Here is a 23,244-nt window from a genome sequence, read left to right as displayed (position 1 = left end):
CATTCTTCTCTGTGATTCTTAAACAATGCAGCAAAGGAATGTCCAAGTCTGAAAGGTTAAGCAAGCTTTTTCTCAGGCTCCCATTGACATTTATCATCAAGTTAAAAACATACACATTAATATCTTTTGAATACTTGATCAAGAGCAATGTCTTCAAGAAAGTAGAGCCAGATTGCGGGCAGGAGCTATGCCTAATTTATCTTTCTACTGCCCCCCCCAACTCCCTGCGGGAATTTAGCTCAGGAATACTTCTGAGCCTGTCCTTGGCTTTATCATTAAAGAACATTTAAGACGTGAGCGATTGTATTTTGCATATGGCGTAGCAGAATGTGAGATGAACAACACTGCTGAAGAGACAGGCCCATAAAGGTCAAGCATTCCACTTAACAAACAAGACTATATAAGGAGTCAGCATGGGGGGGGGTGGCCAAAATCCCCTCCTGCAACAAATAAGTGCCTCTGAATGCCAAGCGCCGAGATAGGTAACGTAGGGTCATGGAGGAAACACCTCCTTAACTACAAACCCAAACAAATGAAGGTTTTTAGGAGGATTCTGTTCTACTTCTCAGCACTAAAAAGACATGGATGAAAAAAAATGGGTTATTGATACTTGCGACAACATGTATGAATTGCAAAATCATGCTGAGTGAAAGAAGCCAGACAAAAAATAGTACATCTTTATTTGATTTTTTTTTTAATTCGACAGAGATAGAGACAGCCAGCGAGAGAGGGAACACAAGCAGGGGGAGTGGGAGAGGAAGAAGCAGGCTCCCAGTGGAGGAGCCTGATGTGGGGCTTGATCCCAGAATGCCGGGATCACGCCCTGAGCCGAAGGCAGACGCTTAACCGCTGTGCCACCCAGGTACCCCGATTTGATTCCATTTATATAAAATTCTAGAGAGTGCAAACTAATCTATAGTGATGGTAGATCAGTGGTTGGGTGGGGCCCGAGAAAATTACAAAGCAGCACAAGTTAACATTTAAGGGGTGATGCCTATGTTCACTATCTTGATTGTGGTGATAGGAAGTATGGATAGTTAAGGTGAAAACTTAATGAATTGTACCTATTAAATATTGTGTGTCAAAGTATCTAATAAAAATGTGTGTGTGTGTGTTTTGTTGTTCACTTTTATTTTTTTTTTTTTTAGTAATCTCTACACCCAATGTGGGGCTCGAACTCACAACCCTGAGATCAAGAGTCCCATGCTCTTCCCACTGAGCCAGCCAGGTACCCCTGTGTGCACATTTGTTTGTTTGTTTGTTTGTTTGTTTGTTTTTAATATGGGAGGAAAAAGGAGAGAAGGAGGGAGAGGGGGAGAGAAAGAATGAGTTCTAGGGCTTCTCTTGCAAATCTTACTTGCTCAAGGACACCAGATGGTGTGTGATTGTAAGATCTTTTTTCAGTACTTCGTTGCAGTTTTTATTGCCAAGATAGTCTCTAGGCTCAGTGTTCTAGTCTTATGTAAGAGTGGCCTATACAGGGGCGCCTGGGTGGCGCAGTCGTTAGGTGTCTGCCTTTGGCTCAGGGCGTGATCCCGGCGTTCTGGGATCGAGTCCCACATCAGGCTCCTCCGCTAGGAGCCTGCTTCCTCTCCCACTCCCCCTGCTTGTGTTCCCTCTCTCGCTGGCTGTCTCTCTCTCTGTCAAATAAATACAATAAAATTTAAAAAAAAAAAAAAAGAGTGGCCTATACAGTCCTCTTCCCTTCAGCCAGTCCCATCTACTCTTGAAGCCAGAAGGCATCTTGGACTCCCTGTCTCTGCTTGCTGGGATGTTTCCTCCATTCTAAATGATCCAAATTCTCTCTCCTTTGAGGCCCAGTTAAGATAAGATTAATTTCGGGGCACCCGGGTGGCACAGCGGTTAAGCGTCTGCCTTCGGCTCAGGGTGTGATCCCGGCGTTATGGGATCGAGCCCCACATCAGGCTCTTCTGTTATGAGCCTGCTTCTTCCTCTCCCACTCCCCCTGCTTGTGTTCCCTCTCTCGCTGGCTGTCTCTATCTCTGTAGAATAAATAAATAAAATCTTAAAAAAAAAAAGATAAGATTGATTTCATAGTGTTTCCTATCCATTCCTGCAGAAAGGGTTCTGTACCTTCTTTTAAGTTTCTCAAGTATGTATGTATGTGTGTATGTATTTCTTATTTTTGTGAAGATTTTGTCAGGGAGAGAGTGCACAAGCAGGGGGAGCTGGAGGCAGAGGGAGAGGTAGGCTCTCCACCAAGCAAAGAGCCCGATGTGGGACTTGATCCCAGGACCCAGATGCTTAACCAACTGAGCCACCCAGGTGCCCCAAGTTTCTCAAGTACTTATAATCTAAGCTGCTCTTCTGACACCTCTTTGCTGCCTTGTATTATTTACTTTTCATGTGCATGTCTTACTCTTCTCAACTACATTATGAACTTCCTCAGGTCAGGGACTGGGTCATATTTATCTTTGTGTCTTCCAAGTCACTTAATACATGCTCAGTAAGTGTCAGTTTTAAAATACCTCACTTTAATCATCTTTCCAAAGCACTTTCTCAGCCATTATCTCATTTGATCATTACATCATCACTCCGAGATTGGAGGAGCTGGAAGTATGTTACTTCCTCCTTCTGACAAATAAGGAACCTGAAGCTCAAGGTCACCGAGAGAGAGAGAGAGAGAGAGAGAGAGAGAGAGAGAGAGAGATGGAACAGATAATTGCATATGAAGGTTTTTTTTTTTTTTTTTGACAGAGATAGAGACAGCCAGCGAGAGAGGGAACACAAGTAGGGTAGTGGGAGAGGAAGAAGCAGGCTCATAGTGGAGGAGCCTGATGTGGGGCTCGATCCCACAACGCCGGGATCACGCCCTGAGCCTAAGGCAGACGCTTAACCGCTGTGCCACCCAGGCGCCCCGCATATGAAGGTTTGACACAATTCAAGGCTCTCACCCTCCCCTCCCCTCTACCCTACCTGAAGACAGGCCTCTGCACCCTTCTCCCATTCCCTAAGTCCTTTAAAGCTGCTTAGCCAAATAAAACTTGACAAATATGAGACATGAAATTTCAGTCGATTTCTGATCAGCTCTGAGTCACCAAAGCATGCTTGGTATTTTGTTCCAAGTATCTTTTGTTAGGAACATTATGCCTGATATTTAATGATGCTGCACCACAGAGCTGAGGAAGCATAAATGATTTTTAAAAGCCGTAGAAAATGACAGCACTTTAATATTAAGCACGAAAGGTGGCAGCTGACAAGATGACCAGGGCTATAAAATTTCTGCACTGGACCGCACTATTCCTCTATGTATTGCTAGCAGAACTCTCTAGTTGGTACTAAAGAAAAAGATGAAACTCTCTAACACTCTGCATGCCTAACAGAGAGATTCCTTCCCCACCACCCCAGACTATCAGCTTTTCTGATACAAAAGATTTAAGAAACTTGGTGTAATTTACTTAGTATCAAATATTATTTTTGAAATAATTCACTTAATGACTACATTCCAGTTCACTTTGAAAAGAGGGTGGAAGTGGTGTCAGAGATAATTTTCCCCCTCCTCCCATGTGACCTCCTGCTGGGATCCCTCACTGGCTAAATCCAGTCATGAATATGGAACCCTGAAGTATTTACTGGTCTGTATAGGGTGTCAAAAAGCAGAATGTGCACGCCGGGGCGGGGGGGGGGGGGGGNGGGAGCGGCAAATGGAAGACATCTAGCTCATTGGTCTAGGGATGGTGTGTGACCCAGTCTGGCCAATGAGACATACGGGAAAGTCTGCTGGGAAAGGCTTTCTTCTCTGACTGAAGGCTCCTCCCCTCCCCTCCTGCTTGGGATGCTGTTGAGTTGGATGTACTACTTGGATTTCAGCAGCTACCTTGTGATCATGAGGGAAATGCAAAAAGAACTGCAAAGAACTTTGACCACAGAGCTACTAAAAAGCTTTGGGACCTCTAGCTCCAGACTTACTGTCAAGCAAACGATAAATGCCCCTATGGTTTAAAAAGGAGGCAGGGAAGGTGGGAGGGAGGGAGGAAGAGAGAGAGAGCACCTGTGAGTAAGCAAGCGTGAGCAAGAGAGCTGAATGAAGGATGAGATAATGGAAAGGTTAGAGGAGCCTGGGGCAGGAAATTAGAGAAGCTAACCCAGGGGGCTGCGCCAGAAGGAGGAGACTGGTAGGCTTGGTGTGGGCGGCAAGTCTGGGAAGGTTCAGAGGGCCATTGGGTCAGGTTTAGACTCTGTGAGCTGCGACCTCAAACAAGTTACTTAATTTCTTTGCGCCTTAGTTTTCCCCCTCTGTAAAATGGGTCTAATAGTGACTTCCTCGTAGGACTTACACGAGAGCTAAATGAGGAATGGCAAGTAAACCCCCGCTCGACACAGTTCCTGACTCACTGTAGGCCCTCAATAAATGTTTGCAATCATTACCATTTTCTCAACATTTGCCCTCAACAAGGGGGAGGTACTGAGAAAAAGGGGCCAAGAGACCGGGCTCGCCGGTGGTTGAGGGCGGTTGAGGACCGAGCACTCGCGCTCGGCGGGGGGGGGGGGGGCCTGCCGTTCCCGCCTCGAGCGTGGCCCCGCCCCTCTTCCCCTCTCACGACGCCTCGCGTGCACTTTCGGCCTCCCCCCACTCTCCCGACCTTCCCGCGCGGTCCTCCCGGGCCTCTCTTCCCCCAGCCCCAGCGTCGGGCCCGAGTGAGAGGTTCCGGAGCCCGGGCGAGGGCGGGGTTCCCGTGTCGACGCTGCCGGCCCGCCCGCCCCAGCCCACGCCGCACGGCGCCGGGAGCTTCAGCTGCCCTCTGGTGTGCAGGTTTGCCTCGGAGGGTCGGCGGGCCGCGCTGCGGGGAGGAGGCGTGCTGGCAGGGTTCGTCCGGCCGGCCCCCGGCCGCCGCGGCCGCCCTCGCCCTTGGGAATCCTTGGCTGCCCAGACGGAAGGGAAGTACGCGCCGGAGAGCCCGCTCCGCATTTCGATTCATCTCGGGCCCTGTCAGGGTCACATCTTGTGAAAATACCTGTAAAATCAATTTAACGTTCAGTGCAGCGTGTAAAGACAGCTCTAAGAATTTAAAAGACGCCTGAGTCAGAACATTTAAATGCTTGGGTCCCTGTAGCAGCGTTTTAACACGTCTGAGTGCAGAGGGTGGAGAATCGAGCCTGATTGCCGCCTTCGTTCACGCCCTGTAACATTTTAAAAGGGTAAAGAAAGGCACTCCAAGAAAACCCAAGTGGGCAGCTCCCCTAGGGAGCGAAGAACAGCTGACTTTTGAAATTTGTGTTGGTTCTCATTTCCGTGTGCGAAATTTGCCTGCAGAACTTAGATCAACGATAAACAGAACTGTTAAAACACTGGGCTTAACTAACTAGTGGCTTTTGTTGACAAGTCGATTATGTTATTAATTCTTGGTGTCTCAGCCAAGGCAGGATTCATTATCTCCGTTTTGCAGGTGGAAGAAAGTTTGGCACAAAAAACACATTTCCCTTAAATTCACACAGAAGGGACTGACTGCAGAGCTGCAAATTAAGTCTTAGCATTCCGGCTTCTCATCTGTGTTCCCCTCTGGACCACGTTACAAAATAGATGAGTAGTTACTTTGATGCTACTCGTAAAACGAGGGAGTAAACTAAATGTTCTGTGAACTTAAAGTGTTAAATCGTAATAACCTTCAGTGTCTTCTGCTTTGAGAGACTCAGCTGCCCTTTGGAGTTGATACCTTCCAGAGGGGAGTGGGTGGAGCAAAAAAAAAAAAAAAAAAAGGAAAGGAAAATCACGTCACGGGAAATATTTAGTCCCCAGAGTCCACAAATTGTGCCCACTTTTACTGCCCCTTTGTGTTGATGTCATACTTTGCAGTGTATTCCATGTTCTGGCAAAACACCCGAGGGCTCCCATCCCAACCTCAGCTGCCTTAACTACACCTTTGCGTTGCTCTTTTGGCACTGACCTCTCTGTCCGTCTTCTTGTCATGCTCTTTCCTCCAGGTGCTCCTTACTAATGCTGTTACGTGAAAACCAGTTGTTGTTGTTCAAGTGTGGAATGATTGGTCGCTCCTGAAGGATGATTCTAGAGTTAATGATCAAAAACTACCAACAGATTTTAGATGAAAGGACAAGTTAAAGAAGCTCAAGAAACTATTGTGGAATTTGATAGCTGAGTTATTTGGGGGAAGAAAGCAGACATTGACTCCCCCCACCCCCCGTTTCCCCAATTCACTCATAACTGGAAAGCAGCAGCCCAGTTTTAACTTGGACATAATGTTGAGGGGAGGGGAGCATCCTTCCGTTTAGTGAATTGGAAAATTTTCTTTCCAAAGGAGGCTCCTTTTTTGACAGCTTGGAACAAGTGGAAACATTTATGTGCTTAGAATGCAAATTGTTTTGCCACTTATAAGTCTGCCCATAAAATCTGTACAGGAGCGTGGGACCCAAGGTGTGTGATATAGTCTCTCCCTATAAGAGGCATCCCTATGGTTCCTCCCCAGCTTGTAGACAACAGAAATTTGAACCCAAGGTAGTTTTCTTGAAGTGGCCACCCAATTTATTCACTTCTTGTTGTCTTTCACTCAGTTCCACACATAAGAATTTCAAGAAAATCAGATGGCTTCCGGGGATTTCTGCTCCCCCGGAGAAGGGATGGAAATACTCCAAAAAGGTAAGGGCTGCCATTTGAAGGCAGTTTGATGACTTACCCAGAGAGGTCTGAGCCAGGTTCTTGCTTTCTATAATAAAAAGGATTTATAAAGTTCGCCAGTATGGTTTCTCACAAAAAAGCCGAAGTTTCTAGGGAAACTAGGATACATGAAGATTCTTGGACACTCTCTTATTAGAAAAAGGTTACACCGGCTCCTGTTACTTACCCGCCTGTGCAGTAGACTAAAAACTCCAGTTGCTTCCATGCTGTGTCAGCAGGCATAACCTCAAGAGAAGGGTGGCCAGCAAACTCTGCGAAGGCTTCCTTCCTACCTGGGTCTTAAATTTTCTCATATCTTGTACTCCAAAATCTCAGGTCCTTACGTATCTTGAATTCTTCCCCTATCTCAAACCCTTTCTGTATCTTGAATCCTTCTGTATCTTGAATTCTTTCCCTATCTCCAAACCCTTTCTATATCTTGAATCCTTCAAGAACTTGAATCTTCTATATTTTGAACATTGCCATGTTGATCCTTCAATGCCTGAGGGGGAGAAAAAAGAGAGTTCTTAGTTTCCAAAGCGGCTTTCTCATGGTCCAAATAATGAAAGTTTGATTATTTGGTAAGTAGGAGTAAAACAGAAGACCCCAGCAGAAAGCATGTGGGAAAAGAGATGGAAAGAGAGGCCCTTGAACCAATGGAATAATCAGAGGATCCCGTTTTCTTGCACTTTTTCTCATGTGTGTGCTGCTCTGAGTCCACATGGGTTACTCAGCTCTGTACAGTAAGAATTTACTTCAGATTTTCACTTACTCCTAAGAGTATACCTTCTCACAGTCTTGCTTATGCAACTAGAGATCACATCTAAAGTTGGAATTTTACCTTGGTTTTTTCCCTTTCCTCAAGAATTCTAGCTATTCTGTGTAAATGGGGCATTTGGAGTACTCTGGTGACCCCTATTAAAAGGTCCCTTATTCCTGATTCTATTTGTCTAATACTTTCTGACTACTTCCATTTTCTGAGCTCTTAGTTTCATTAGAGACTCATTCCCTAATTCTTGATTAATATCTTTGTATATATAAATATAAATGCTTGTTACTTTTGAGTATAGCCTCGAGTTTATTTGTGGGGTTTTAAACATTTCATTAGATTTAGAAAACTTCCCTACCAAAAACCTAGGGGTTTTTTGGAAGTGAGTATTAAGCTAAGAGTGATTCTCAATTATATATGATACCTCCTTTGTTTTTTTTGGGTTTTTTCCTTTCTCTTTTGCCCCTGTGGGGGACATCCCATTAAGTGTGTAGCAAACAGCTTCCTCCTTGTAACCTGAGTGAAGAGGACCTGTTACAGAACCCACACTTCAGCAAACTGCTGCTGGGTCTGTCCCAGCACATGGATGAGAGTGGCTTAAGCCTCACCCTGGCAAAGGAGCAGGCTCAGGTAAGAGCCCCGGGAGGAGGAATGACAGGAGGAAGGAAGAATCTTCCAAGAGAGAAAGAGCTTCCTACCTGGGATTTTTTTGGCTTCCTAGGCATGGAAGGAAGTTCGACTGCATAAGACAACATGGCTGAGGTCTGAGATTTTACAGAGAGTCATTCAAGAGCTGCTTGTGGACTACTATGTGAAGACACAAGACACAAATTTAACTTCTGAGGACAAAAAGGTGAAGCAGGAGAGATGCACTAGGGGGTGGTTACCAGCCGCAGGACTGACCAGGCCAACTGTGGCTTCACCTGATTGTATGCTCTGGGGCAAGTAGGAGCTTCGAGGGATGGTTATCAAAGAAGAAATGGACTGGGGGGCGCGTGGCTGGCTCGGAGGGTGGAGCACGTGACTCTTGATCCTCAGGGTTGTGAGTTCGAGCCCCACACTGGGTGTAGAGATGACTTAAAAATAAAATCTTTTAAAAGGAGAAGAAGAAATAGACTGTAGTTGTGGCGGAAGAGGTGGGCGTGTTGTCAGGGTTTTGAAAAGAAAGATTGACAGGAGAAGGCACTGGCAGCTGAGGGGGATAACATGTTTGAGGACTTGGAAAATGTGTGAAGAACTGGTTTATGAGGATGGAGGAGGCGGAGTGGGAGAAGTTGTTTAGTAACTTCTTTTTGTTTTTTGTTCTCTGTCAGTTTCACGAGACCCTGGAACAGCGGCTACTTGTGACTGAACTGACCCGACTGTTGGGTCCCAGCCGGGAGAGGGAAATGCCTCCACTGCTGGGGCTGGAGAAGGCGGACCTTCTGGAGCTCATGCCCCCCTCCGAGGTTGGGGGTGGGCAGAGACTGGGACCAAAGAAGGGAAATGGCTTAATGTCTCCCATATACTTAAACGTTTTTTGGTTACACTTTATTGTTTTTGTAAAAATGATACACGTTCATGGGGGCCAAACTCAAATAAATAAGAAAAATGTTACACAGGAGAAAGTAAAAGCTGAAATGCTACATCTAGAAATAAGTACAGTATATTATCTACAGCCCAACGTAAATGGTATTATAGCCCCCATGCTTGTATAGTGAATGTAATCAGTTTTCACTTAATGTATTTGGGACTTTTTTCAAGTCAATAAGTAAATGAAAATAAGATGATAGCTCCTGAAGCACCCTTAGCACAATGCCAGGCACATAGTTCGTGCTCAGTGTTGTTATATCATCAGTTTATTTTGTTTTATTTTAGTTTTTAAAAGATTTATTGATTTGTTTGAGAGAGAGAGAGTGCAAGTGAGGGGAGGGGCAGAGGGAGAGAGAGGATCCCGAGCCGACTCTGAGCTGAGCGCGTAGCCCGGCCCTGGGCTCAAGCCCATGACACCAAGATCATGACCTGAGCTGAAACCAAAAGTCAGATGCTCAGCTGACTGAGCCACCCAGGCGTCCCTATATCGTCAGTTTAAATCACGGATAGGATTTCAGGGTATGGGGGTGCCTGGCTGGCTCAGTCCATAGAGCTTGCAACTCTTGATCGAGCCCCGCATTGGGGGTAGAGATTACATTAAAAAAATTTTTTTAAAAAAGGATTCCATTATATGGATGTAGCATAATTTGCTTAACCTTAATGATGGATATGGTTGTTTTTACATTTTTGCTGTTAGAAACCACACTGATAGGAACATGCTAGTTCGTAGGTGTGTTTGCCTTTGTCTGATAATTTCTGCAATTATCAGTTGTCACAGTGGGATCACTGGCCAGAGGATATACACGTTAAACATACGGGTGTATATTGCCAGTTCCCTACCTTTTCATCAACATGGGGTCTTGACCATCATTTTATTCTTTGCAAATTTGATAGGCTAATAAAAATGAAATCTCCCCGATGTCTCTTGATGCATTTTCGCTGGTTAACATTGAGAGTGTTACCATCCTGTACTTGTTGGCTGGATCTTCCTAGTTCTCACAGTCTGTTTGCATCTCTCTTTTTTTTGCTTCTGTGGCTATAGGATTTTGTGTGGATGAGAGCCCGGCTCCCACCGGAAGTGGAGGAGCAGCTCAAGAAGAAATGTTTCACCCTGCTCTGTTACCATGACCCCAATTCCGGTGAGTGCTGGCACTCTGCTCCATCCACAGCTGACCTTCAGGGTTCCTGGTCTGCTCTTCTGAGAACAATGCATTGAGTTTTAGATCCAGGACAGAAGCTAGGAAGCACTGGAGATGCTCATTTGTTTGCTTCCTGCGGGTAGCATACAAGCAAGGAATTGTGTGAGAACTTTTATCCAGCAAGGTACCAAGTGTCTTCTTACTGCGGAGAAGGATGAGTTCATTTATCTCCAGAGAATCAGAATGGAATAGGGAAGAAAGTTCAGGCTAATAGGTATTCCCTTTATCTTCATTTCTCTGACTTAAGAATTAAGGGCCAAATCTGGACTTAAAGGTAAGAGCAAGGGGCATGAGGCTGGCTCAGTCTGAAGAGCATGTGACTCTTGACCTCGGGGTCATGGGTTGGAGCTCCATGTTGGGTGTAGAGGTTATTTAAATTAAAAAAATAAAATAAATAAAAAATAAAGGTAAGAGCGAAGAGAACTTTATGAGAACTGGGCCATTTTCATGGGACACCAGAAGAAAACCCGAAGAGAGAATTTGTAGGGCTAGATGTGGGATAGCGCACTGAGAAATGGCCTTAGAGGGGCAGTAGCAATTAGAGGTTTCCTGTCCGGTCCTCTGTCTCTTTGACTAGATTCAGACAGTGAAACCTTGAAGGCAGCGAAGGTGTGGAAACTGGCAGAGGTCCTGGTGGGCGAGAAGCAGCAATGCCAGGATGCCAAGAGCCAGCACAAGGAGCAGATGGTGCTGCTCGAAAAGAAGAGCGCCACCTACTCCCAGGTTTGTCAGGGCACTGGGACGGCCTCCTCTGTCTTATCCTGGCCCCAGGGCCACTTTGGGGGAAGCCAAGGAGTTTTGATCTGCCTGGTTTCCTACTGATTTTTGGTTTTGCCTCCCGGGGGCTCAGGTGCTTCTGCGCTGCCTTGCCCTGCTGCAGAGGCTTCTCCAGGAGCACCGGCTTAAGACGCAGTCTGAGCTGGACCGCATCAACGCCCAGTACCTGGAGGTCAAGTGCAGTGCCATGATCCTTAAGCTGAGGTGAGCTGTGTGACCCTGCGGGTCTCAGGAAGGCTATCTCACACACCACCCCATCCAACCCTCCGCCTCGTCTCTCTTTCCTCTCCGCCGTGCCTGGCATCTTATGGGTATTCGGTTAATGCCGCACAGCAGTATTCGCCATTGGATTACCCAGAAGTGTTCAACGTTCTTTTTTTTTTTTTTAATGATTTATTTATTTTGAGAGAGAGCGCAAGCGTGCACTGTGGGGAGGGGCAGAGGGAGAGGGAGAGAGTCCCAAGCAGACTCTGCACTGTGTGGAGCCCGAGATGGTGCTCAATCCCCCAACCCTGAGGTCATGACCTGAGCCAAAACCAAGAGTCAGACGCTCAACCGACTGTGCCACCCAGATACCCCCTTTTGACATTTTTGAATCTTATTTTTAAATTTTATTTATTTTACAGCGCATGCAAGTGGGGGGGAGGAGCAGAGGGAGAGGGACAAGCACACCCCGCACGGAGGGCAACATGGGGCTCCGTCTCAGGATCCTGAGCCAAAATCAAGAGTTGGGTGCTCAGCCGACTGAGCCACCCAGGTGCCCCTTGAGTCTTAATTTATAAAGCCTTCCAAAATAGGTGCTTTCTTGTGAGATACGTTACTCAGGAATTCAGAGTGACCTTGCTTGTCCTGTCACTGCCACATCTTGACCATGGGCAGGTACTTGTGTCCTGTTCCTAACTCCGCTGCCGTCAGGGACCCTCAGCATTTCTTTCTTCCCTCTGTCAGGATGGAGGAGCTAAAGATCTTGTCTGACACTTACACTACTGAGAAAGTGGAAGTTCACCGTCTCATTAGGTGAGAACTCCCAAGGGCCTGGTCCAGCTACTCAGGGCTGGTCCCGCACTCTCCTCACCCGTCCATTTTAACATAATCGCAGTCCTGTCTACTTTCCAAGGAGCCAGATCCTTACATCGTATCTTCTGTTCCCCGGGCTATAGGGACCGTTTGGAGGGGGCCATTCGCCTACAAGAGCAGGACATGGAGAAGTCCCGACAGGTCCTGAGCACCTATGAGGTCCTTGGGGAGGAGTTTGACCGGCTGGTAAAGGAGTACACTCAACTCAAGCAGGCGACTGAGAACAAGCGCTGGGCCCTCCGGGAGTTTAGCAAGGCCTGCCGCTGAGCGCTGCCTCGTGGGGGTCCCGAGGCGGACTTCCGCGCACGCGCGCTGTCTCCCCCACCTCCTGCCCAAAGGACCACCTCCACCTGAGGCCTGCTTTCACTCCGGGAGTGTGGGGACGCTTGCGGGAAACAGTGCAGTGGGTTAGATACCGTCCTGGTTTTTCTTCCTTGTTTACAGTGACTGAGTCTCTTCGGGGAAATGGAGCAGATTTATATAATTCTGTGTGCAGCTATTTGTCAGTGTCGGCCCGGTATTATATTTGATTATCTCCTGAATAAAGTGATGATGCTTCCTTTGGGCACAGATGAGAAAAGGACATCAAAGACTGGATGGGTGAGGAGGGGAACTGAGAGGACCCAGACAAACGGATGTGTAATGCTTACGCTTAGAGTGGGAGGTAGGAGTGCCGGCCTGCCCAGCTGGAGTCTAAGAGACTTCATTCCTGGACAGCAGGTATGGATTAAATCTGGGCTTGCCCTTGAAGACCTGTAATATCACAGAGGAGGGCTGGATGCCACGGTGGGTAGGGGACGATTCTGTCACCACGGCTCTCAGTGGGGCAGTTAGGATAAAGCAGCAGGGCATCCAGCCCTGGTACAGGAAAGGACACAAGCTAGTTGTATTCTGGTTCCTGCTGTGTGGTTTGAGGGTTACTTTTTTCTCTGAAAGCGGAGTGGGAAGAGATCATCCCCAGGAACCAAGTTTCACAGTCCACTTAGAACAAGGCAGGGCCTTGATGGCATCAAAGTCAGAGACAGAACAGAAGCAGAAAACCTCCACCCTTATTCAGAGGCGCCGATTCAGCTTCTCAAACTACTTGCACGGAGACTGTCTTGAGGCATTCTGCTACAATAAATAATGATGGTCTTGGATTGGTTTACAGGAAAAACTAAGGTCTTTAACATAATTTAGATTTTTTCTATAAATGGTGCTTACTGCCATTTATAAGGAAGTGTTGGGCCACACGCAATTCACAAATCACGAACAGATTAATGGAAGAAGTCAGAAATAGTCAGTATCGCTTCATTCTATGCTTTTTCTTTTCCCCAACATTTTTGGGGTAAACCTACAGAAAAATTCAAAGAATAGTACAGTAAACACCAGTATAGTCTTAACAACCCAGATTCAACAATTATTAACAGTTTGCTTTTCTCTCCCTCTCCTTTCCCTCCTCCCCCTCTCTCTATAAAGACTGATAAATATATAGTTATACAAATTTTTTTCTTCCAGAGCCATTGTAGAGTAAGTTACAGATGTGATATATTATTCCCTAAATACTTCAGCAGGCAACTCTTAATAAGGGCATTCCTCTGTATAACTAATAAAATTATTACACTTAAAAATTAATAATTTCAGGGGCGCCTGGGTGGCACAGTGGTTAAGCGTCTGCCTTTGGCTCAGGGCGTGATCCTGGCGTTATGGGATCGAGCCCCACATCAGGCTCTTCCGCTATGAGCCTGCTTCTTCCTCTCCCACTCCCCCTGCTTGTGTTCCTTGTCTCCTTGGCTGTCTCTATCTCTGTCGAATAAATAAAATCTGAAAAAAAATTAATAATTTCATAATATCTATTATCTAGATCATATTAAAATTTCCCTAATTTGTTTTCTTGGTTTAGGGTCCATTGAAGGTGTGCGTATTACATTTGGATGTTAGGTTTGTTTTTTCTGTGTTTTGGGTTTTTCTTAAGATTTATTTATATTTATTTGACAGTGAGAAGAGACAGCACAAGCAGGGGGAGCAGGAGAGGGAGAAGCAGGCTCCCCACTGAACAGGGAGCCCGATATGGGGCTTGATCCCAGGACCCCGAGATCATGACCTGAGCTAAAGGCAGATGCTTAACCAGCAGATGCTTAACCGACTGAGCCACCCAGGCACCCGTCCTTTTTTTGTTTTTGTTTTTGTTTTTAATAGGCTCCATGCCAAATGTGGGACTTGAACTCATGACCCCAGGATTGAGAATCACATGTCTAACAACTGAGCCAGCCTGGTGACCCTGGGTGTTAGGTTTCTTTAATCTTTTTTAAAAATAGAACATTTCTCCTACCTTTTTTATTTATTTTATTTTTTATTTTTTTGGGAGGGAGGAAGAGCAGGGGGAGAGGGAGAGAGAATCCCAAGCAGGTTCCATGCCCAGCCTGGACCCTGACACAGGGTTTGATCCTACGACTCCAAGATCATGACCTGAACTAAAATCAAGAGTTGGATGCTCAACGGACCGAGCCACCCAGGTGCCCCACCAACCTTTTTTTTTTTTTTTTAAATTGAAATTAGTTTTTTAAAAAATCCAGTCTGGTTACTTTGTAGAATGTCCCATTGTCCAGTTGTTTCCCATGGTGGTTAACTTGCTCTTCTGTTCTGTTCAGTATAGTAGCCACGAGCCACATGTAGCTATTTAAATTCAAATTTCGGGGCACCTGGGTGGCTCACTCGGTTAGGCGGCTGCCTTCAGCTTGGGTAGTGATCCTGGGGTCCTTGGGTCCAGTCCCGCGTCGGGCTCCCTGCTCGGTGGAGAGTCTGCCTCTTCTCTGCCCCTCACCCCGCTCGTGCTCTCTCTCACTCTGTCCCTCAAATAACTAAATAAATAAATAAAATCTTTAAAAAAATAGATTCAAATTTAAGTTAATTAAAATTAAAATTCAGTAGGTTGGTGGTTACTGTATTGGGTGGTGCAAATATAGAACATTTACATCATTATAGAAAGTTCTAGGAGCCCCCTGGCTGGCTCAGTTGGTAGAGCATGAGACTGTTGATCTTGGAGTCATGAGTTCAAGCTCCCTGTTGGGGTGGAGATGACTTAATAAATAAAAGTTGAAAATAAGCAGGCTATTTAAAAAAATAAAATTCTATTGGACAGTGCTATAAGCCTACATTTCCTGTAGGTCTACAGGCTTTATTAGATTTAGGTTAAACATTTTTGCAAAGAATACTTAATAGATGATATTATGTACTTCACATTATATCACCCTGGAGCCATATTGGGTTAGAATGTCTCACAATTAATTATGCTGAATTTGATTGGTTAAGGTGGTAATCGTCAATCTCTCTTCTATATAGAATACATTTTCCCTTTGTAGTTAGTAGCATCTAGAGATGAACATCAAAAATCTCAAAATAGTTTTTCTTGTGATTTATTATGGCATTCAGCATTTCCTCATTTAGTTAGTTACTCATCTTAAACCATACTAGGTTTTTGTATTTGGAATAAGGATAATAATAAAAAAGAAATGGACCCTGTCCTCAAGGTCTGCAACTTACTAGTAGACACATAAAAACAGTCTAAAAATATAAGGTTATAGGAAGTACAAATAAATGTGGTTGAAAACTAAGAGAAGTGAATCAGGAATTATAAGGTAGAACCTTAGTAGGGAAGAGAGCTTTGGTTCAGGCTTTAGAGGTAAGTTTGGGCTGGCATTTTGGAACAAGTGACAAAGACAAAGAAGGGAATGGGCAGTGGGTCACACAGGGTTAGAAATGAGTAAGTCATGCACCAAGGAAAGCCTTCATCTTAAATAACCAAAATTTGAGAAGAATATCCCATGGCTTCAGTCAAGTCTCTGGAGAGCTGGGGTCTGAGAAACGTTGATTCCCAACTACCCGAGAAAGCAAACGGCTTCAAGGCAATGGTTCCCGGCCCTGGCTCCCTAAATGACATGGAGCTGGACAGCTAGCTGTTCTTGTGTTTCCCAAAGCCCAAATAAAACCAAACATTTGCTTGCAACAGTGCTGCCCAGCTATATAAAAAGATATATATTTATTGGCTTAAAAACAACAACAAAAATGTGTTTTGTAAAAAAACCTCAAACAAAACAAATATATAATACTAAAAAGTAAAAGATTTACCACACCCCCTGAGACACACACACACACACACACAGCCCATTACCCCAATCCACTACGCTAGGGTAACCAGAGCGATTTGGTGAATATAATGCCAGAGCTTTTTCTAAACATTTGCAAACATATGTACCGCAATATTAGCTCATACTGTTGGAGTATGGCTTCATCATAATTTAGCCATTCCCTTCTCAAGAGATATTTAGATTGTTTCCAGTTTGCCCTTCCGCAAAATGCTTAATTGAATATCATTGCATCTGTACCTTGCTCAAGTGTCTTTGCTTTTTTGGTATTACAGAAAGTCAGTATATTAATTCTAGTAATTTCATGAAAAAGTAATTACTGAGCTTATGAATATAGTTTGGTAGAAAAAGTATCTCAAAACCGTGCCATGAAGGGAGAAGGGACACAAGAGGTGTTCAGTGCTGCGCAAAGGGGGCACTACAGCGGTTTGTCTTGGTCCTTTCATTCCTCGCAGTGACTGGAGACGGCAGGTGCGCGGGAGATGCCCTTCGTGGGAGCTGTTGGCTGTTGTGGAATCGGTGGGAAGGGGAAGAGGGCCAGCGGAGGGGCTGGGTGGCAGTGAGAGCTGAAGGTTAGCGTCTTGGACTTCAGCAGCCCTCGCTCCCCTTCACACTTTTCAGAAAAGATTTACATTTACTGCCTCTCCTTTCTTTCACGGGCATCTCTCTCTCTCTTCACTTGGCATTTACCCCATCTGACCAAGAACCCAGTCTTGCTGATTCTTCCTCTATAATGAGATACAAAATAAATCACCTCCAGAGCTTGGGATAGGATTGTTCTCCATAAGGAAACTCGGGGGCTCTTGGACAAACAAAACCTGTCCCCTCAAGGTTCTCCATGAAGGGTGACTATCCGTGTCTCTGGGGCAGCGACCCTGTAATCTTCCTCGGCCAGCACAGAGGAAATCCAGCGCCCCCTAGAGGCCAGCCTGATGCTCTCCCCAAAGAGAGGGGAATCTCGGAGGTCCAGCCTCTCTGTGGGGTCTCTCACCCCTGAACAATCTCTCCACATTACCCATCTTGAAGGACCTGGGCTAGATTTTGTTAAAGGAACTGGTAGGTCTCCTTATATCTTGAGACAGTGAAAATATAGGAGTCAACTGAAAATAGACATAATTGTAGAAATAATTTACTGTGAAAAGTGGTTTGTATTCGAGTGGCTAAGGTCTAGCCTAAGTGGCTGTCCTGGTCTAGAAAAAGACAACTGAATCTTAGAGAGACCTAAATGTACTAAGCCTGGCTGAAGAAATAACGTATAATCAAAAGTAAACAATCAGCCTAGAATTTAGAAAAGGGTTATCCAAAGAGCAAGGTCAGGGTTCTCCAGAGAAACAGAACCTATGAATCATATTATATTTTATTTATTATATTATATTAATAATTATATTTTTCTATATATTATATAAAATGATATTTATTTTAAGGAATTGGCTCGTGATTGTGGGGCTGGTAATTCTGAAATTTGTAGGGCGGGCTGTAGGCAGGCCGCTCAGGCAGAAATGATGCTTGCTGTCTTGAGGCAGAATTTCTTCTTCAGTAGGAAACCTCAGTTTTTGCTCTAAAGGCTTTAAACTGGGGTCCCCGGCCGGCTCAATCGGTAGAGCATGCAACTCTTGATCTCAGGGTCTTGTTGGGGACCCCCATGCTAGGGGTAGGGTTTACTTAAAAAAATAAAATTAAAAAGAAAAAAGGTCTTAAACTGATTGGATGAGACCCTTTTGCATTATCAAGGGTACTGTACTTAAAGTCAGCTGACTATAGATGTCAACCATATCTACAGAACATCTTCACTGCAGCACCTAGATTAGTGTTTGTTTAAATAACTGGGTACTGGGGCACCTGGGTGCTTCAGTTGGTTAAGTGTCTGACTTTGGCTCAGGTCATAATCTTGGGGTCCTGACTGGAGCCCCGTGTCAGCCTCCTTGCCCAGTGGGGAGTCTACTTGTCCCTCTCCCTCTGTCCCTCCCTTCTCAAATAAATAAATAAAAACTTTATTTAAAAAAATAAATAACTGGGTACTATAGGCTAGCCAAGTTGACACACGTAAACTCACCATCACACTCAGCCCTAAACCTGTTTGAAAGAGACACTGAACTGGGGATATAAGTTAGGCTACCGTAGAGAGAGGCTACACTGGGGGCAGGAACAAGACCTGATTGCAAGCTCTCTTCATAAAACAAGAGCTTTGAAACCTTATTAGGTGCCAGATATGATTTCTAAGCACTTTGCATGTAGTAAATCATTCAATTATCACAGCAAACTTCTAAGGTGAGTACCATTACCACCCCCACTTTACAAATCGGGAAACTAAGGTGTGGAGAGATGGGGTAACTGGTGCAATGTCACAAAGCTTGTAACTTGAAGACGCCTGGCATGAACCCATACAATCTGGTTCCAGAACCTGCTGTCCTGAGATCCTCTGATACCTTAGGTCCAAGTAGATATTTTCCAAGCAACATCATGGTTACTGAGTTGCTTATCCCTGACTCTGGGAAGAGGATGCCCCCATACAGCAGATGAATATCCCTGCCACTAGAAAGCGCCGTCCTCCCAAGTACACCGGCAATGCAGTGAGTTTGCGGTGAGTTGGAGGCACAGAGGACTACTGGCAAATAGAGGCTCTGGGACTACAAAGCTGGGGCCAGATCCTGAAGACCTTGCCGGTGTCCTCCTGCCACCCCATGAGGTCGATGGTCACCTTTCCCCTGCCACTGCCCCATCCCACTCAGGTCCTCATTTTGGGCCTTGCCAATTGTCCTAACTGTCCCTCCTCTCATTCACCTCTGCTGGGCCAATTTTTCTGATGATTCTAATTTACTTTTCATAAGTATTTTGTAATTTTTACTTCGTTTTGTCATTTCTCCAAAGGCAGTCCACATGGCTTAGCTGTGGATTCAAGTCCTCAGGGTGAAACTCCACTTTCCAACCTTTCCCCCCATTTACACTCACTAGTCACCCTCCGCCACCCCCTTGCTTGGGCTTACTCACCCTTTCATGCTTTCCTGTGCTTGTTACAGTTCTATCTACCTGCAGAACTCTTGACTCAAAATTCTATCATCTCTGAGACCTACCTCAAGTTCTGCTTCCCCATTGTCATTCCGGGTAGAAAAGGTCTACCATTTAAATCCCCACAGCTTTGTCACAACTTCTTTAAGGGGCTTGCGATGCGAGGTGCTTGAATTTTCATCACAACATTGGGAGGTATGCTTGTTTATCTATTTTGAATGGGTATGGTTGTATTCCGATAGAACTTTATTTGCAAAAAACAGGCAGGATGCCAACTGTCAGAGTTTGCTAACTCCTGCCCCAGCCCTCTTCTGGCATAAGGAAAAATAGAAGGTCACCCTGACACTTATTTCTTCTCAACTCCTTCCCCACCCTCATGCCTCTGCCTTTATGAAGACAGCACTGTGCGTGGCGATGGAGAACAGAAAGCAGACACCACCCATTTCGCCTGGTGGTTCTTCCAGGACTACATCAGGGCTCTGATGGGGATGGAGGACGATGGATAGGGAACCCAGCCAAAACCACCTGACCTCTTTTTAAAGTAGTGAGGAAGTGTGCACTGGAACAGTTTACCCTCGAAAGGGTCACTGCCCCTGGGAGCTCAGGGAGGGGTGTTTAGTCCTGTCTATAACATCAGAATCTCTTGGGGGGCAGCTACTTATAAGCCAAGTGTTCTCCATCTTTCTGGTGTCAGGACTCCTCTACTCTCAACAATTTTGAAGGACTCCAAAGAGTGTTTGTTTATATAAGTTTTATCTGTAGATATTTTTCATATTAAAAATCAAAATGGAGAGAATATCAACAGTATTTTTCTGAAGGCGATCAAAAAAAAATTATTCAGTTCCATTGAGCATGGAGTTTCTTGAATGTAACCCTTTGTCAAGATGGAGTCATGTAGTATCCAAGTTCCAATAAGTCACAACTGCTTTGATCTTTAACTATGATCTTGGCGCGCCTGGGTGGCTCAGTCGGTTGGGCATCTGCCTTCAGCTCAGGTCATGATCTCAGGGTCCTGGAATTGAGCCCCATATTAGTGGGGAGTCTGCTTCTGCCCCTCCTTCTGCCCCACTCCTGCTCCTCTCTCTCTCTTTCTCTCAAATAAATAAATAAAATCTTCTTGAATCTGATCTTGATTAGATTTCAACTTCGTGAAAGCAGTACTTAGTCCCTGGTGGCAGACATAGAACCAAAAGAACTTTCTGTATCGTGTCAGAGGGGAAGAGGCAGTAAATAATGAGTAAGGGTTGAACGGTTTTCTAGTATTCATTGAAACTTGATTTCCTTCTTCCTACAACAGATAAAATTTCATTTGGTAATATCAAGTATATGAATTTTAAGCCTATGTCTTAGGAACAGAAACTTTTTATTCAGAAAAAGTCGAAGATAATCACTTGGAGTTTACTTGAACATTACTTAAAAAACTATTTTAAAAACTAAAGAAACTAATAAAATATAGAAGGCTCTTATTGTCATTGTTAGAGAAAAGCAAAGAAAATATTCAGGTGATCTAAGTTGGACGTTGAAATGTGATTGGATATTTACGTTTTGAAATGATGTATCTGATATTCCAGACATTCACAATAAACTGAATAAACGGAATATTTTCCCAATGAAAAAAATTAAAACTGAGAAAAATTTAAAGAATGTTTATTAATTCATTAAAAAATAAGCCCATTGCATGTTAACATAAATGACACATTTTTTTTTAAGATTTTATTTCTTTATTTGACAGAGAGAGAGAGACAGCCAGCAAGAGAGAGAACACAAGCAGGGGGAGTGGGAGAGGAAGAAGCAGGCTCCCAGGAAGAAGCAGGCTCCCAGTGGAGCACGTAGCCCAATGCAGGGAGCCCCATGCAGGGCTCGATCCCAGGACTCTGGGATCACACTCTGAGCCAAAGGCAGATACTTAACAACTGAGCCACCCAGGCGCCCCTAAATGATACCTTTTTTAAAGATTTTATTTGAGAGAGAGAGCACGAGCAAGGGGGAGGGGTAAAGGGAGAGGATGAAGCAGCCTCCTCACTGAGCAGGGAGACTGATACAGGACTTGATCCCAGGACCCTGGGATCATGACCTGAGCCGAAGGCAGACACTTAACCGACTGAGCCACCCAGGTGCCCCAATAATACATTTTAATTAAAAAAAGTACATTTTCAAAAACAAACAAAATTTAATGAACAAGAGTAACATTGTTTTATATTTTTGTAAATCTCCTTGATATCTGGTTCAATAAAAGACAAGTGAATTCCCGTCTCCTCTTTCTGTGGTGATATGTGCCTTTGGTTGAATAAAGAAAACCTGGCCTCACATAGACGTGTAGGAGATGCTCAGACACCTCCTGAAAAGGGTCTCAGGGAGCCCCGAGGTCCTTGGACCACATTGTGGGCAAGGTAAAAAGAAAAGCAGTGAGTTGGGAATCGGAAGAACTGGGTTCTCATTCTGGCTCCTCCACTTAACCGACGCATAACTTTGTTCAAGATACTTAACCTCAGTTTCCTCATCCACAGAATGGGTACATCAGTAATTCCTCCCCCAGAAGATTACGTCCGGAGGATTAAGTGAGAGAACATATTTAAAGGGCCTGGCATGAGATAGGACTGAACAAATAATCATCTGTGCAGGAGGGCTATTACATTGATGCTCTGAGGTGAGAGTGACTGCTGAAGACAGGACAGCATTAGGGACCTGGAGAGAGGGAAGGGGTCTTCACCAGAAAGAAGGATACAAACGAGCAGAAAACCCAGGGGGAGGGCACAGGTTTTATACTCATTTTTAAGAATGTCATCCCTATAATATAAACATGTTTATTACAGAAAATTTGGAAAATACTATTCCCCCCCCCCACATATCAAAGTCATTCTGTATGTACAGTTTGTAATCTGTGTCACAGAAGAGGATATCATTGAGCGCTCCTCCATGTTATTAAATTTTCTCTGGCTACATTGATTTTAATGGCTGCTTAAGATTTCGTTGCATGGATGATTTATTTAACCATACCCCTATAGGATATCCAACTTGTTGTTTTACATTCTTTGTAATCATAAAAAAATGCTACACTAAGCATTTCTCTTAATTAATCTTTGTCCTAGTTTGAGAAGATTGTCTAAGATAGCTTTCTAGAAGGAAAATTATAGATGATATGCCTTAAGGTTAAGATCAAAGGCTCTGGGGGCGCCTGGGTGGCACAGCGGTTAAGTGTCTGCCTTCGGCTCAGGGCGTGATCCTGGCGTTCTGGGATCGAGCCCCGCATCGGGCTCCTCTGCTATGAGCCTGCTTCTTCCTCTCCCACTCCCCCTGCTTGTGTTCCTTCTCACGCTGGCTGTCTCTATCTCTGTCAAATAAATAAAATCTTAAAAAAAAAAGAAAAAAAAAGATCAAAGGCTCTGGAGTCAGCTGACCTAAGTTTGCACCCCATCTGAACCCCTTCTTAGGGGGGGCAACTCACTTTATCTTTCTAAGACGAAGAGAGTAGTATCTCCTACCTCACAGGGTTCTTGCGAATGTAGAGAGCTTTTCACAGAACCTGTCACGAAAGAAGGGCTCAGTAGGTGTTAGCTGGTTTTATTATTACAAATTAAATCATATATTTAATCACAAACATGTATACACATATAACTGGTCTGTTTCTGGGCTACTGGTTTAGCTCTATTATTCTCTCTATTCTTACACCAACTGCACATTGTAGCCCTTTATTTATTTATATACAGCTTATTTCATAAAGGGTTTAAGGAAAAGGGCTTAAAATATAGAGTCAGTTCCTTCTCCTTTCTCCTCGTTTTTTGGATTTTCTTTGCTTTTCTTGTCTGATTTTTATTGCAGATGAATAGTAGAATCATTTTATCAAGTAACAAAAGATTCCATTAGAGTCGTGATTGAATGCTGTAAAAGCGAGAAATTAATTTGGTAAGAATTGACATCTTTGGGGCGCCTGGGTGGCACAGCGGTTAAGCGTCTGCCTTCGGCTCAGGGCGTGATCCCGGCGTTGTGGGATCGAGCCCCACATCAGGCTCTTCTGCTATGAGCCTGCTTCTTCCTCTCCCACTCCCCCTGCTTGTGTTCCCTCTCTCGCTGGCTGTCTCTATCTCTGTC

At 44.7% G+C, this 23,244-nt stretch overlaps 1 protein-coding gene across 7 annotated transcripts; it reads left to right on the top strand.

Moving 5' to 3' along the window:
* The first annotated feature begins 4,565 nt into the window (after positions 1-4,565).
* HAUS4 (HAUS augmin like complex subunit 4) lies at positions 4,566-12,605 on the top strand. 7 transcript variants are annotated; one of them, XM_011233339.3, is made up of 10 exons: positions 4,566-4,766; positions 6,529-6,613; positions 7,888-8,030; positions 8,122-8,253; positions 8,714-8,848; positions 10,015-10,111; positions 10,749-10,894; positions 11,022-11,152; positions 11,897-11,965; positions 12,109-12,605. In XM_011233339.3, exons 2-10 carry the CDS (start codon positions 6,559-6,561, stop codon positions 12,290-12,292), a joined length of 1,092 nt encoding a protein of 363 aa, XP_011231641.1. In that variant the 5' UTR covers positions 4,566-4,766; positions 6,529-6,558; the 3' UTR covers positions 12,293-12,605. The 7 variants fall into 7 exon arrangements, with proteins under 7 accessions (XP_011231641.1, XP_034504415.1, XP_011231640.1 ...); XM_034648524.1 differs by having other exon boundaries at positions 5,944-6,613; XM_011233338.3 differs by having other exon boundaries at positions 4,566-4,774.
* The last annotated feature ends 10,639 nt before the right edge of the window (positions 12,606-23,244 follow it).

This window comes from Ailuropoda melanoleuca, chromosome 20, assembly GCF_002007445.2.
Source record: "Ailuropoda melanoleuca isolate Jingjing chromosome 20, ASM200744v2, whole genome shotgun sequence".
Classification (NCBI taxonomy): Eukaryota; Metazoa; Chordata; class Mammalia; order Carnivora; family Ursidae; genus Ailuropoda; species Ailuropoda melanoleuca.
This window is presented reverse-complemented; position numbering and strand designations above follow the sequence as displayed.